This window comes from Frankliniella occidentalis, unplaced genomic scaffold (genome assembly GCF_000697945.3).
Source record: "Frankliniella occidentalis isolate FOCC.00 unplaced genomic scaffold, Focc_3.1 Scaffold1, whole genome shotgun sequence".
Classification (NCBI taxonomy): Eukaryota; Metazoa; Arthropoda; class Insecta; order Thysanoptera; family Thripidae; genus Frankliniella; species Frankliniella occidentalis.
Genome location: NW_026267131.1, coordinates 1,907,593 through 1,920,957, shown reverse-complemented (window position 1 = coordinate 1,920,957; position 13,365 = coordinate 1,907,593). Strand labels below are relative to the sequence as shown.

At 57.6% G+C, this 13,365-nt stretch overlaps 1 protein-coding gene across 2 annotated transcripts in view; it reads right to left on the bottom strand.

Annotated features, from left to right (window-relative positions):
* Positions 1 to 13,365, bottom strand: part of LOC113213431 (uncharacterized) — a 73,758-nt gene that overhangs the window by 9,913 nt on the left and 50,480 nt on the right. The window contains exon 1 of one of the 2 annotated variants that reach the window (XM_052271910.1): positions 10,103 to 10,491. The exons of the other annotated variant lie outside the window; for it this stretch is intronic. Coding sequence (XP_052127870.1) covers positions 10,103 to 10,179 — 77 coding nt within the window. The 5' untranslated portion in view covers positions 10,180 to 10,491. Of the gene's footprint in view, positions 1 to 10,102; positions 10,492 to 13,365 lie in introns of those variants that run through there. 2 annotated transcript variants of the gene reach the window in all.

Here is a 13,365-nt window from a genome sequence, read left to right as displayed (position 1 = left end):
CCGCCCCTATGGCCGCTGGCGGGCGCAGCAGCGCAGGCCCGAGCGATGCGCGGCGCAGCACCGCGGCAGTTACGCCCCGCGGTGTCGCCAAGAACTCGAACGACTGCTTCGAGCGGGTGCCACACACTACCACACCGCGGTTGCTCTCCAGCAGCACCAATAAGAGAACACGAGAAGAAACGTGCAAGCGATGGACATTTAAAAATTTACGGCAAAAGAGTGAGCCGCGACGATTGGTAAAGTGACGAGTGCGAACGCATTTGGTCACACCAATGAAATGATAATTAATTTGATTTTGATTTTATACAAGCTGTTTGCCGAACGAGAGCAAAGCGAGGCGAGGAAGGCGAGCCGGCGGCGGCGGCGGCGGCGGCGCGGCACTGCTAGCCTTGCGAGCAACGGGTTATGAACGACTAGGAAGTCGCATAGTCGCGTCAACTGCAAGGATAACGATGATGACTCACACACACGCGCGAACACATGCCCGTGACGTGTAGCCGACGCACACCAAGGCACGCAGGATTACCTGCCTCTGCGGAGGCTGCTGATGAGCTTGATTAGCCTGCTGATAAGGCGTAATGAGAGCCTCTGCACGGCGCCCTCCCCGCCGCCCCTCGGGCCGACGGGCCGACCCCCCCTGCGGCGAGCCCAAGACGTCCCCGCCGACCACAAACACACGACGACACGGCTCAGCGGCGACCTGGCGGCGACATCCGCCACAGAGTGCGCCGCGGGGCCGCCGCCGCAGCGCACAGGAGCGCAGGTCACCCAAGCAGACCGGTGAGAAAAGAGGGGACGGGGGCCGATGGGAAAATAGAAAAAATAAAAATGAGGGAGTCTGAAGGAAACGGGCGAAGAGGGTAGAGCAGGACATCGCCGGGGATGGCTAATTGACGGGGGTGTGCTTCGGACCGTGGCGAGCGGGGCGTGGCAGGGGGCGGCGCTAGCGGGGGCGGCTCCACCTGTCGTGCTGCGTGTCCTCCTCTCTCGCTCGCGTGCCCCGAGCACACAGAGCAGGCCGAGCCGAAGCGGCCACCACCTCACCTCCCTCAAGTCGACCGGAAAGCGCGCCGCTCCGCGGGAGAGAAGGAGAGGCGAGGGCAAGACACGGGCCAGCAGCGCGGGCGCATGGGGAGGGGGCAAAAAAGTAATAATAATAAAAAGAAAGAATCCCTCCCTGTGTACCTCTCATTATCGGCCTTTGTCCCTCCCCCGCCCACGCGGCGCGAGCTTATCTAGTGTTAGTGGCCGTGTCGAGCCGTGCGCTGAGCGAGGCGCTGAGCGAGGCGCTGAGCCCACACCGGAAGAGCACTAGAATGTGTACACGCCCGTCTCCTCTCCCCCCATTGGCTGGCGTTTTGTCGCTGGCGCCGCTTAACTCCACGGTCCTCCTAGGGACATTCAATTTTCCAGAAAAGTAATTTTGGGATTTTTTAAAGGAATTTTCCTGAAAAGTCTTCCCTTTTTCAACTTTTGTGGAACTTTTACATTTTTTTCCAATTTGTTTTTTCAGCCAAAGTTTCAGACTTTAAAACCCATAGCTTCTTCTACGGCGCACTCCTAGGGGCACTCGCGCGGCGCCACGGCCGCAGCACCAGAGCAGCGCAGCGCCACATGGCGGCCGCACTGGGGACCCCCGCCTCGACCAGCGAGCGCGCCCGGCTGGAAATAGCATTCGAACCGATCCTTGGGAGGGGAGGGGAGGGGGCGCTACCAGAGGCTGTACGATCAGCTGATGATATAAACAGGGTCGCAGACAAACCCCCGCGGCAGCCAGCCAGCTGGCACTCACCAGCGCACACACATGGTCGGTGCAGTATGGTGCGCTGGCCCCCCCGGAGACCACCACCACCGCGACCCGCGACCCCCCAGGCCCGGCCACTATACTACCGCGTATGGAAGGTGAGAATTAACGGGCCGCCGCCGAGGCGCCCCGCGATGCGATCAGGTGTTGCTGAGCACGATAAGGCGAGGGCAGTTCAGTTAGCGTGCGGTTCGACACCTCACTCGGCATGCAAATGACCTGCGGCCGCGTCACGCGTGACTCACGCCACCGGCGGCGGGCCTGTGACGGCGGGTTCGGGCCCGGCCCGTGACAGCCTTGAGAACGGCGCACTCTGACATGTCAGACGGAGTCACGGAGTCATCGACACCTCCTCCATCTCGTGGTGAGCCAGCGATAAGCGTAGAGCACCTTTCGCTGTTGCCCGCCACCTGCTTCATTGCACACCCAGCACAACGGCGAAACAGCGGCTCGGCGATAGCCACGAGTTAAGGGGGTGACCAAGATTTTGGGGGGGTTTAGCAAACTTTAGAGAAGCATGCAACCACCACCGGTGGTTGTCACAGCGCTAGGTGCAGACCTGGCGAGCCGTTCGAGACCGTTAGGTCGACAGGTCAAGGCGGGGCCCTCCTACAGGTGGCCCGGACCGCAAACGCCCGCTAGAGACGGGCGACAATCTCTCTATACAACCGAGGGCGGGGCGGGGCGGGGCGAGCCGGGTGCGGGCGGGTCGGGGGAGGGGTCGCGCGCGAGACCCTAACCCGCTCACCGCGGTGATTTGATTCCATTCCATCACAGAGCGGGGCGGGGGCGCGGCGCGACCACCGGAGCAGCCCGTCCGTCCGTCCGGCCCAGTTAGTCCCCTCATTCATAAGTGAGCAGACGCATTGTGCCCGCCGGCTCACCGCCCGATAAGCGCACGGCTCGAAATGGGGCAAGGGTACAGGCCGCCCCGCCCCACCCCGCCCCGCCTTATCTTATCAAACGCGTACCCCAGACCCCACCCATGGCCCGACTGATAACCTATCACGTGGGGGCGTCAAGCGCCCCACCAGGTCTTTTCTCACCACCAAAAGTCTACAATAACCTGTGAAAAAAAGGGTAAGTGGGGGGAAAATGGGAAAAATACCGCGCAACTTGATTATTTGTTCGCCCCTTTTGATATTTTTCATCAGATTCCAGCGCGCGGCTAAAAGTGATTCACGCACACGCAGCACCGAGGGGCCAACGCCACCGGGCGGATTAGGCGGAGGTGAGGTCTCCGCGCAGCCAGCCCGGGCCGGGCCGGCCCGGGGCGGACTTTGCTCACCGAGGCGCATAACGTGCGTCATCCAGATGCACAGCCAAAAACTTAATGCGACCGACTGGAAAAAGGATTTGTGCGCGAAGCAACATCCGACCAAACACTGCGTTTACTTGCATGTTGCACACACGCAACGCACACACATGAACGCAGAGGTACACAATACAACCCGAACAAAATGAAAAACCAAATTAAAATAAAGTTTCTTTGCAGTGCCAACAAGGCGATTACCGCGGATTTTCCGCGCACTCGGCCTACCGCACCCATCGCTTCCCGTCCCGTCCACATCCGCTCCTCCCGCCCTCTTCCTCCGGGGCGACGTGCGCGGACACACCAATGGAGGGACACCGCAAACAAAAATGCACTTCATTCAAATAAGAGACAGTTCGTTGAATGTCTGCGAAAGCCGACTCGTAAGTTTGCTCTAAATAATATTTTCCACAGTGATCGATACGACTTCAAAAAAAATGTACAGGCAGAAAAACCCAAATGCTCAAACGGTCCTGGGGTCGCCAACTCGCGATATCCTGAGTACAAAAGGCTTGACGTACAAGATGTACTCAAAATATACTAAGAATGTAATCTACGTACTTCGGGTCCGGGTCATTTTGGCTGTCCTCCGGTTGTTCACCGATGTACTTCGGCTGTACTCGGCGTTCTCAAGCCGTGCCCCGCGCACTCCGACTGTACTCCCGTGTACTATACACGAAAAAGCTGAGTTGTCAACTCCACGCGAACGTCACGTGAATCGGAAGAGCGCTCAGAGACGCCCCGCTCACGCTCACCCCCTTTTGGTCAGCAGAACGCGACCGCTCTGCTTCTGGGAATGGCCAGCACCGACACCGCCGGCCGGCGGCGGCGGCAGATAGCGGCCACCACTGCTGACTCGGGGTGGTGCACGCGTCTTGTACCGCAACTCAGCGCCAAATGCACTCATGTTATTGTATTGTTTTTGCACCCGGTTTATCATTTGGAATTAAAAGTGATGCTGCACATTGTCGAAGAAAACAAATTCCTCGACAATTTCGATACACGAACGGCAAACTTCAAATTACATTTGTAACTTTATAACATTTTGCATTTACAACTTTCCCGTAAAACCTATCAACACACACGAATACAACTGAAGTTTGTAACATAGGCAGGTAACGCCGGGTAACGCCCGGTTCGCTTCACACGACCTCTCTGCTGGGTGACCCTCTGCGCTGCGCTGCCCGACAACCGAACCCAAACGATAAACCTGGCCGGAGGGCGGAGGGCACAGCCGAACGGCGGTACAGCCGAACGGCACAGCCAGGGGGCCACGCCGGGCCACGCGTAACCTGGCGATAAGAGACACGAGACGAGGGGTCAGGTCAACCTCACATTTAACAAGAAAAAAAAGAGAAAAACAAATAACGAAAAAATAAAAAAATGAAATAAACAAGTCGAGTTTGCGCTCCTAGCGCTGATAAGCTAACTACCAACAATGTCGTCGAGCAAAACCGCATCGCTGCAGCAAAATTGAAAAGTATGGTCGTTCTGTTGTTCGAAAGTACGAGAATGACGATACCGCCGCTACCAGGCGATAATCGTTAAAAAACGTCGAGTTGTTCAAAGCGGCCGGGCGAACTCCAGCCAGGGCACACGCGTATATGGCCCGGCCCCGCCGAAACCGGAGACAAAAGAGGGACGTGCCTGCGACCCACAGCACAAAGACGACAAATAAAAAAAAGATGAGGGAAAAAAACAAAACACTGAGAATAAAATGTCCGAACTCAGCTTTCGAACCCGAGCTGGAGGGGACGTGCCGCCGCGAGCAGGCTATGGAGGAAGCGGATCGAATATCAGGCTATCAGCGCTCGTGGTTCCGCTGACACCAGCATCACCCGCAATTCTCCTTACCCCTCACACTTGATCCAGGGCAAAACTGTTTAGACGTCCGTTTGTAGCGCCGTATCCGGTTAGGTAATGTTGTGTCAATTTCTCAGTGCGGTAGGAAAATTCGCACGAATTAACAAAACTCTTTGCAGCACACTTTACAAAGCAAAATCTCTGGGACGAAAAGAATATGCTGAGTGCAGAACAGAAGACTTTTCCATCCCGGTAGGAGGCGCCTCGCGAGGCGGAACCAGCAGAACACTAGCGGGGCGACCGAGGCGACCTTGCGCCGCGCTGCACCGGCCGCCACGCGCAGCCACTCGGCGGTGTACTATTCCCAGAGCTGATCAGAGACAAGAGGAGACTGGAAATGGGTGCAATAAAAGCGTGCCTCGCCAAACATCTGGTCACTGGGCTCACCGAGGTTCGGGCCTGGTCCCCCGTGCGTAAGCGCACTAGCGGCTGCCGTCCCGAACGCCTATTGGTTTAGGCAGGATGGGGTGGGGGAGGGCTACCTTTGAGTCGCCCAGCGCAGGGGTCTCACTTACTCTCGCTTGTACTCACTGGTGCGACAAAGACAAGCTACACGACTGTCACTCAGAGGCGACCGCGCGCGGATCTTTGAAGGGAGCCGAGGATAGTCGGCTACCTGAGTCGAGCAAGCCAATGCTAAGCCGAGACAGCGCAGAGAGCCGAGCCGAGCCGGGGGACGACCCGGCCTCGGCGCAGTACGCGACCCCCGAAGCTGCAGTACTCGAGCACCGAGATGCGCCGAAGCCAGTAGAGTCGAGCTTGTCCAGCCGGGCCCTTGGCCCCCGGGCCGAGCCGGGCCGGGGCACCCACGTCGCTTACGCGGCTGAGGGATCTCGCGTACTCCGAATGGCACCCGAAGTGGTGCCGAATGGCCACGGATGGGCCGCTGCCAGTACGCCACAGATGTGCGGCGCGCTTCACCTCGCCCTATAGCTCAGCATAGGCCTTGCCGGTCTCCTCTTGTCTCTGGAGCTGATCAAAAACGAAATCATTGCGGTGGCACGAGGCGACAAATCTGATCTGGATCGATACATGTGGGGGGACCGACTCTTCTCTCGCTCTCTCTCTTGGCAGAGTACAATACGTATCACCTGCCGCCGCCACACACCATTCAGTTAGCCCCGTCTCGTCTGCATTCCGGGTGAGTGGTGAGGGGCAAGGGGAGGCGGGTGGGGGGAGGGGGGACCCAAAGTGGGCCCCGGAGCGAGAGTGGGAGAGAGGGCGAGCGAGAGAGGGAGAGAGGGAGGGGGGAAGGGAATTTTCGGAGATATCTGGTCGGTCTGCCGTGTGGTCGCCGGCCCCTGGCGGGCCCGGCCGGCGCGCGGCCTTCCTGGTAAAAGGGGTTGAGAACCTTGGCGTCCGGCGCCCTCGGCTCGCCTACACTGCCATAAACACTGCGCGGCTCGGCGCAGCTGCAACCAGGTGCGTTGCGTCAGCGGCAGCAGCTGCAGCAGCTGGCGCAGCGGTGCAGCGAGCCGGTGCAAGGTCCCCGAGCGGGAGGAGGGGGAGGGGGGGCTCCGCGTGGCGTGGGACCGCGGCGGCGCGGACGACACTGTCATAGACGACTGGAGACAATTTAGCGTTGAAATATAAAGTGCACAGCGCGTTTTGGGACGGCTCCGCTAGCTTTCAAGCGCCATTCCGAGTTTGAGTGAGAAAAGGTACAACTTACGTCAGAAGAAAAATACAACTCGTAGGACAACAAATGAATACAAATGGGACAGTCCTTGCTCCCCTCGCAGGGTCCCGATATAAATACTGCAATCACCAGGGTGGTGCAGAATGACCCGCGGATGAGCCACTCGCCCCCCACCCCTTCCCTCCCCTCACGTCAAATTTGATTAGCATGTTGATCCGGCACGTGTGCACCCTCACCAGCGCGGCGTGCACTGCCAAACAATCATGGCAAAAATGACACACACGACAATATAAAGCTTTACTCGCGCAGACGCAAGAAATGGCGCGGCGGAATATGGAACAGGGTATACAGGCTCCTTGTAAACACGCACGCAGCGCACGCACGACCTCACCTTGCGTATTTTTAGCGGGCCTTCGCTGATTTACTTTTCCCCTCAAAGTGGAGCAGAGGAGAAGCGCAACGGAGCAAACGTGTGGCGGGAGACTAGTCTCAGTCTCTCGCGGAAAAATGTGACTAGCTGAATAGCTAAACCAATAGCTAAATAGTTAGCTATGTAGTGAACTAATTGCATACAAAGCTAAATGTTTAGCTACATAGCTAAATGTTTAGCTACATATACAGTAGCTAAATGTTTAGCTACATATAGCTAAATGTTTAGCTACATATAGCTAAATGTTTAGCTATACAGGGTGGGTGATCTGCGCCGTGGTTTTTTTGTGCTTATGCTGTACCGGATTCATGCGTGCGGGCGGGCTTGCCTATCGTCGCCTTACGGCCCCGTGCGAGTATGCAACCCGTCCGCACCCATGAATCCGGTACAGCATAAGCAGAAAAAAACCACGGCGCGGATCACCCACCCTGTATAGCCTCTCTCCTTCATTCTCACCCGTCATTCCTTGTGTCTTTGTGCGCTGTTGGCGCGCGGTGAACAATCTGTTTTCATTGTCTGTGCATATCGGCCCATCAGGATCAGCGAACCGCGGCGGGTCGTGCGACATATCGACTATACTGCTTGACTTTGAGAAGGAACCCGTTGGAGCCCCCACAAACGGGAGGCAACGCTCGACGCACGCACGTCGGCCGCACACCCACGAGAGTAGCGCCTCTGGGCCATACACTGGGGGGATACACACACAGCCTCCTGCTAATCTCGCCGGCATCCGAGGGAATCCAAAGCGGAATGCCGTGGGGGCTCCGCTTTAGTTGGCGGAGGCGGCGGGCTTCGGGGAAAGATGAAGACGGAGAGGGTTGTGGAGGGGAGGAGCTCGGCGAGCACGCTAGCGCGAGAGAGAGAAAGAGACAGAGGGAAGGGGGTAGGAAAACCTACCCCCACCTCAACCCATCTACGCCATGGCAGAGCCAGGTAGACGTCGAGAGGGTAAAGGACGAGGGAAAAAAATTACTTCATACAATGCCTTTGGTGAGCAGGAGGCAGCGGGGAGAGGGGTAGGGGTTGGGGAGGGCGGGGTAGAGACATTCGAGGGGAGGAGGAGGGAGGAGGAGGCGAGCGACGGGTTTTTGTTGTGACCGAACAGCTGGGGGCAGCTGGGTATATAAGACCAGGAGGAGCAGGCCACAAAGAAAACATGTACCACATTTATTGCATCTACCCGGTCTCTTTTCCTCCCCTTCCATGACTCTGAACTGCATAGAGAGAGAGAGGCATTTCTTTTTCTAGAAGTGTGCTGCTTTGAGGGGCACAAGCACTATACCTGGCGCGGTGGTACTACTACCCGCGGGCCTGCGGCGCGAGCAGTAAAGGGCTCCCGCAGCACCTCTGCGCGGCTCTGCGCGGCTCTGCCTGCAGGCGCCATTGTGCCCCGCACGGACACATCAGCAGTGCGAGCGAGATGTGGTCGTTACACGCGTAGCGCCTCGCGTAGCGCGCTGTCCTTCCGCGTGAGCAACAGAGCCGTAAATAAGCTAATTGCTCGGCACGCAACGCCACGCAACGCGCACGAGCTGCACCGGCGTGAGCAAGCGACCCGTCACTCACCCCTTTATGTTCCATTTTTTACTCTTTTTAAAAAATTTTGAGCCCATGCACTCGAGTGCTTCCGATATATACGTGAGGCAAAATGCAATAAAATCGATGTTCCTGATCACGCAGGAGGGTGGAGGTGGCGTGCGGCCGGCGACAGGTGGCGTCCCTGGAGCAGGTGCGGCGGCCGAGGGCCAAGAGGAGAAACAGCGATCGGAACACCTTGCGGAACACCTTGCGGAACACCCCGCGAACACCCGCACCACATCACTCTCCCTCTCACCTGCCCTCACAAAGCACTTTGTAAACACGGCCCCCGAACAGCCATAATCGCACCGGTGCGAGGAACGGTTCCCAAGAAAACATTACTTATCCACCCATTTCTTGTTTTCGTGTAAAACTTTGACGACGGCCGAGTATCGCCAAATTTCATTCGCTCGACGCAAATAATAAACGCTGTGGTGCCGAGAGGGCGAGTCTACAGCACACTGTTCCTTCTGAAACGAATTGCAACTTGTAAATACAAACGCACCCTGCTCGCTCGCACTGCACCGAGGAGAATCAGGTGCGTCGCGCTGGCCAGCCCAGTCGTCGGACCGGCGAGGGAAAACAATGTATCGGTATACATTCTTTGTCCCGCGGACAGACGAACGTACCCGAGCCTTAGATCGCACGTTATCGGGCGGTTATCAGCCTCGGGCCAGTGACCCCAAGACGCAGAGCTCCGCGGCCGACCTCATCGCGTCTCGTACCGCCCTCCAGGACTCCAGACAAGGTGCCAAAGCCTCCGGGCGGGCACAACCACCTCGGCTGGAAGCTCCAGACGGTCACCGCCTTCTCGCCTAGAACCTCCAGCCAGCAGCCAGCAGCCAGCAGACGGGCACCGCCGTGAGTTGTTGACCGAGGGATACGGAGGGGGTCACCTGGTCTGATGTGTCTCCTCTGTCACTCACGCTCAGGTACACGGAGGCCACGCCACGCCACGGAGGAGGACGGTTGGAATCATCAAGATCCCCCTTCTCCCGCTCCCCGCCGCCCCCTCCCGCCCGCCCGCACGCACGCACGCATGCATGCAAGTTGAGATCGAGTTTCGACAAAGAGTGAGCGAGGAGACCTCCTCAATGACGCAGAGGAGGCAAAAAAATAACCTCCTCTACTTTGAATTCGTCCCTTAGCTATGCCGCTTACGCCCGGCCCCCCGCGCTCAGCGCGTGCCGCCCGGGGGACGGCCCTAAGTGCTCGGACATATATTGGCTCAGCGAAGTAATTGGAGAAGCGCGAGCCGTTCAGCGACGGCAGCACAGACCACTTTTTTTATGAGCGATTGGCGGAAAAAAAAGTGTCGATTGAGTGGCTCGGAGCGGACTCGTTTGCTCCGGTGGGGCTTACGTAAGCAATTAGCGATTCCACAAATCATCCACACCTTGTTGTTATTCATCTTTTTAAAAAAGAGTTAGTTCAAAGATTTTGGAAAAAGAACGGATGTCTCAGGACGATACTCACTCGTCGAATCTGTTGGCGTGGAGCGGGTCCAAGTGTATCCACTGTACGTCGCACTCGTTCATCTTGAGGATCACCATTCACTCATCACTTTATCACTATCACATCACCAGCATCATCAGCATGGCCACCATCACGATCACCAGCTTCACCACATTCTTCCGTCGAGGCGCAGCATTTCAAGACGAAGACGAAGGTAATCCAAAGCAAAGCGGGGGCGGCGGTGGCGGCAGCGGCAGCAGCTTCACTCGCGGCAGTCACTCACTCTCTCTCACACTCACCACTCACTCACTCACTAACGCACTCACTCACTCACTACAGAGGCGCCGGCTGCGCAGCGGTCGCCCCTCACTACATGACTCTGCCGACGCAGCGGCTCGACTGAGGAGGAGAGAGGAGAGGAGGTGGCAAAATCCACCAAATCCCCCTTCGGGTCTGGCGCGCAGCCAGCCAGCCCGGCGGGCGGGCGGCGCGGGCAGCCGGGGCTGGCAGGCAGGCGGGCGAGCGTGCAGCGCGAGAGAGGGGAGGGGGCAGGCCGCGGCGTCCAGCCGAGGGGTGGCGGGGCGGGGAAGGGTGCGGCGCCGAGCCGCGGCGAGCCGGGCCACTAGCCGCGCCGGGGGACGGAAGTCTGGCACCGTGCTGGCACCGCGCTGGCACCGAGTTCACCAGCACCATCGACGACTTAACTATCAATTTACCACCCACTTCTTAAAACCGCTGAAGAACTTTCTTTTTCAGCGGCTTTCTCATTTTTCAAAAGTGTCTTATTTTTTCCAGAAGTCGTCCGTCTTATTTTCCAACAGCGCCCTTTCATTTGCCATAAGTTGTCTTACATTCCACGGGTGCACCCAATTTTTCACAGGTTAAAATGCATGGCTCATTCATTTCGCAAGAATAATTTTTAAAATTTTTCGCAATTTATTTCGTTTCCCACAGTTTTCTCAAGTGTCACGCGGTCATATTACCGTCCATAGTATGATCTCGCAAGAGGTCACTTATCAAATTCCCCAGCCCCGCTCCCGTCCAGTCACCACGTTCACCACTATTACTCGAGCAGCCAACCTTCGCCGCGGAGCTGCGTCCGGCGTATCCCCGCCAGGTTCACCGAGTCCAATAACCCGCTATTAGTTTCTTCCTCTCGATAAGACTCCGGCCATCAGTCCCCTTCACTTAGCTCCGGCCCCACAATCAATTACCAGCCACTACCCTACCGTAATACACCCGGTGGCGGGGCGGGGCGGGGCGGGGCGCACCGAGGGCGGGCAGCTGGAATGCCCCGACCGACCAACCGATACCCGACACGACACTAGAAAGATGTCAGTCAGCTGATCACATCGAGGCCTACTCCGCCCGCAGCCAGAGAGAATCTCTCCCCCCTCCCCCCCATCCCCTTTTCCCTCCTCAGCCCCCATCCCCCGCCGCCTCCGCCGCCGCCCATCCTCGCGCCATCAAAAGGAAATACAATTTGATGCGAGGCAAGTATTTGTTCAGCGGCGAGAGCAAACAAGAGAGGAGTCAGCTGACTGGCGTAAGGTTTGGCGAGCAAGCACTACACTGTTAGCGGGCTCGCCTTTCTGCGAAGCGCGCCGCCGCCGCCGCCGCGACACACGTGTCGCAGAGAGGACTCGCATTTGCAAGCTCGCGCCGCTCTCTCTCTCTCTCACACACAGAGAGGCTTACCCAGCACACGCGACCCTCCGCGCCGGCCGCCCGGGCTCCTGGTTTTAGCCGCCAGCAGAGCAGGACCTGTACTGTATCGAGAAAAAATATATCGGGAGAAATATCAAAGGGAACACACCCTAGGGGTGCATTGTGGAGGGGAGGAGGGGGAAGAGGAGGGGCGGCGAGCGAGCGAGCGAGCGAGGGAGAGAGAGAGAAAGAAAGAACGAGAGAGAAAGAGAACGCCACATGTGGCACGTGGCCGCACTCCTTTCTTCCTCTTCTCCTCCTTCATCATGTTCGTCATCTCATTGCTCATCTTATTAATTCCCATCTCAACTATGCACGGACAAGAAGTATTAGCTGTATATCTAAACGATAGCTATTAAACAGGGGATAACTAATTGTTAAGCTACGTAGCTAAACACTTAGCCATGTTTAGCTGCAGAGCTAATTTTGCGAAATATTTTAGATCTATCTATTAATATCAAGTTAGTTCATATTCAGCTATACTGTTTAGCAACTTAGCTATTCTTTGTATTTGTGTGTCGTGCTCCAGAGCACATCTTCTTGGTTGTATACGTACACGCCCTAACACACGTACCAGCCGCAACTCTACACCCCCGCCGAGTCGACGACACAGCGACACGCTATCGCCACGCTCGTCGGTCACGACTCTCAGTGACGCCACAACGCTCGGCCACTTGAACTTCTCGCCACATCAGCATCTACTCCAACGCCTCCCTGGCGTCATCCTGCCGCCAGCCACCACGCGCGGCGGCCCTCCACGACCGAATCTCCTTCCTTATCAGTGTTGAGGCTCCGTCCGATCCTCTATCCCACTGCTGCTGCTGCTGCCGCTGCTGCTGCCCCTCCATCTGCGTTACGTCAAAACATTTACGTTTCCCACGACGTCTCGAACATGCGTGCGCCGGGCGCGCCGGCCGGGGCGACCCACTCGATATGGAAATGAGGCGTTCAATGAGTGATGCTACCGGGGGGCTGTCATTAGAAAGAGACTCGCCGGGCAACACGAGGAGGCGCAGGCAGCGCGTGAACACGCACGCACACACACACACAAGTGTGAGCACCGTTCCGCCACCACGCTCTGCCACGCCCTGGAGAGGGTGCTAATCCTTTTCCTAGGCCCGTGGGAGGGGGGGGGGGCGTAAGTGCGGCGGTCGTTACACAGTGTGTGTAAGAGTGTGAGAGCGATGAGAAATTAAGGTGCGTCACGAACGCGCTCTCTCCCTGTCTCTCTCTCTCTCCCTCTCAGTTCGTGGATCGTCACGTGATTGGAATGTCGGAGAAGGAGGAGGAGGAGCTAAGGGTTCCCTCCAGCCCTCCGCCTGCCGCTGCCATGAGGCCTGGTCGGGCGGGTCGGGCCGGCCAGCCAGCAAGGCTCATGCGCTTCTCATGGAGGAGGAGGAGGGGGGGGGGGGCTGCTGCACCACCAAAATAATTCAACATTTACCGATCAGCAGCGTAATTGGCACAAATGAAGAAAAATGGAGTTGCTCCTCTGCCACTGCATGCGTCAGACAAAGGGCGAGCACAATGGGGGATGGGGAGAGGGAGAGGGAGGTCGAGGAGGGTGCGGGAGGGAG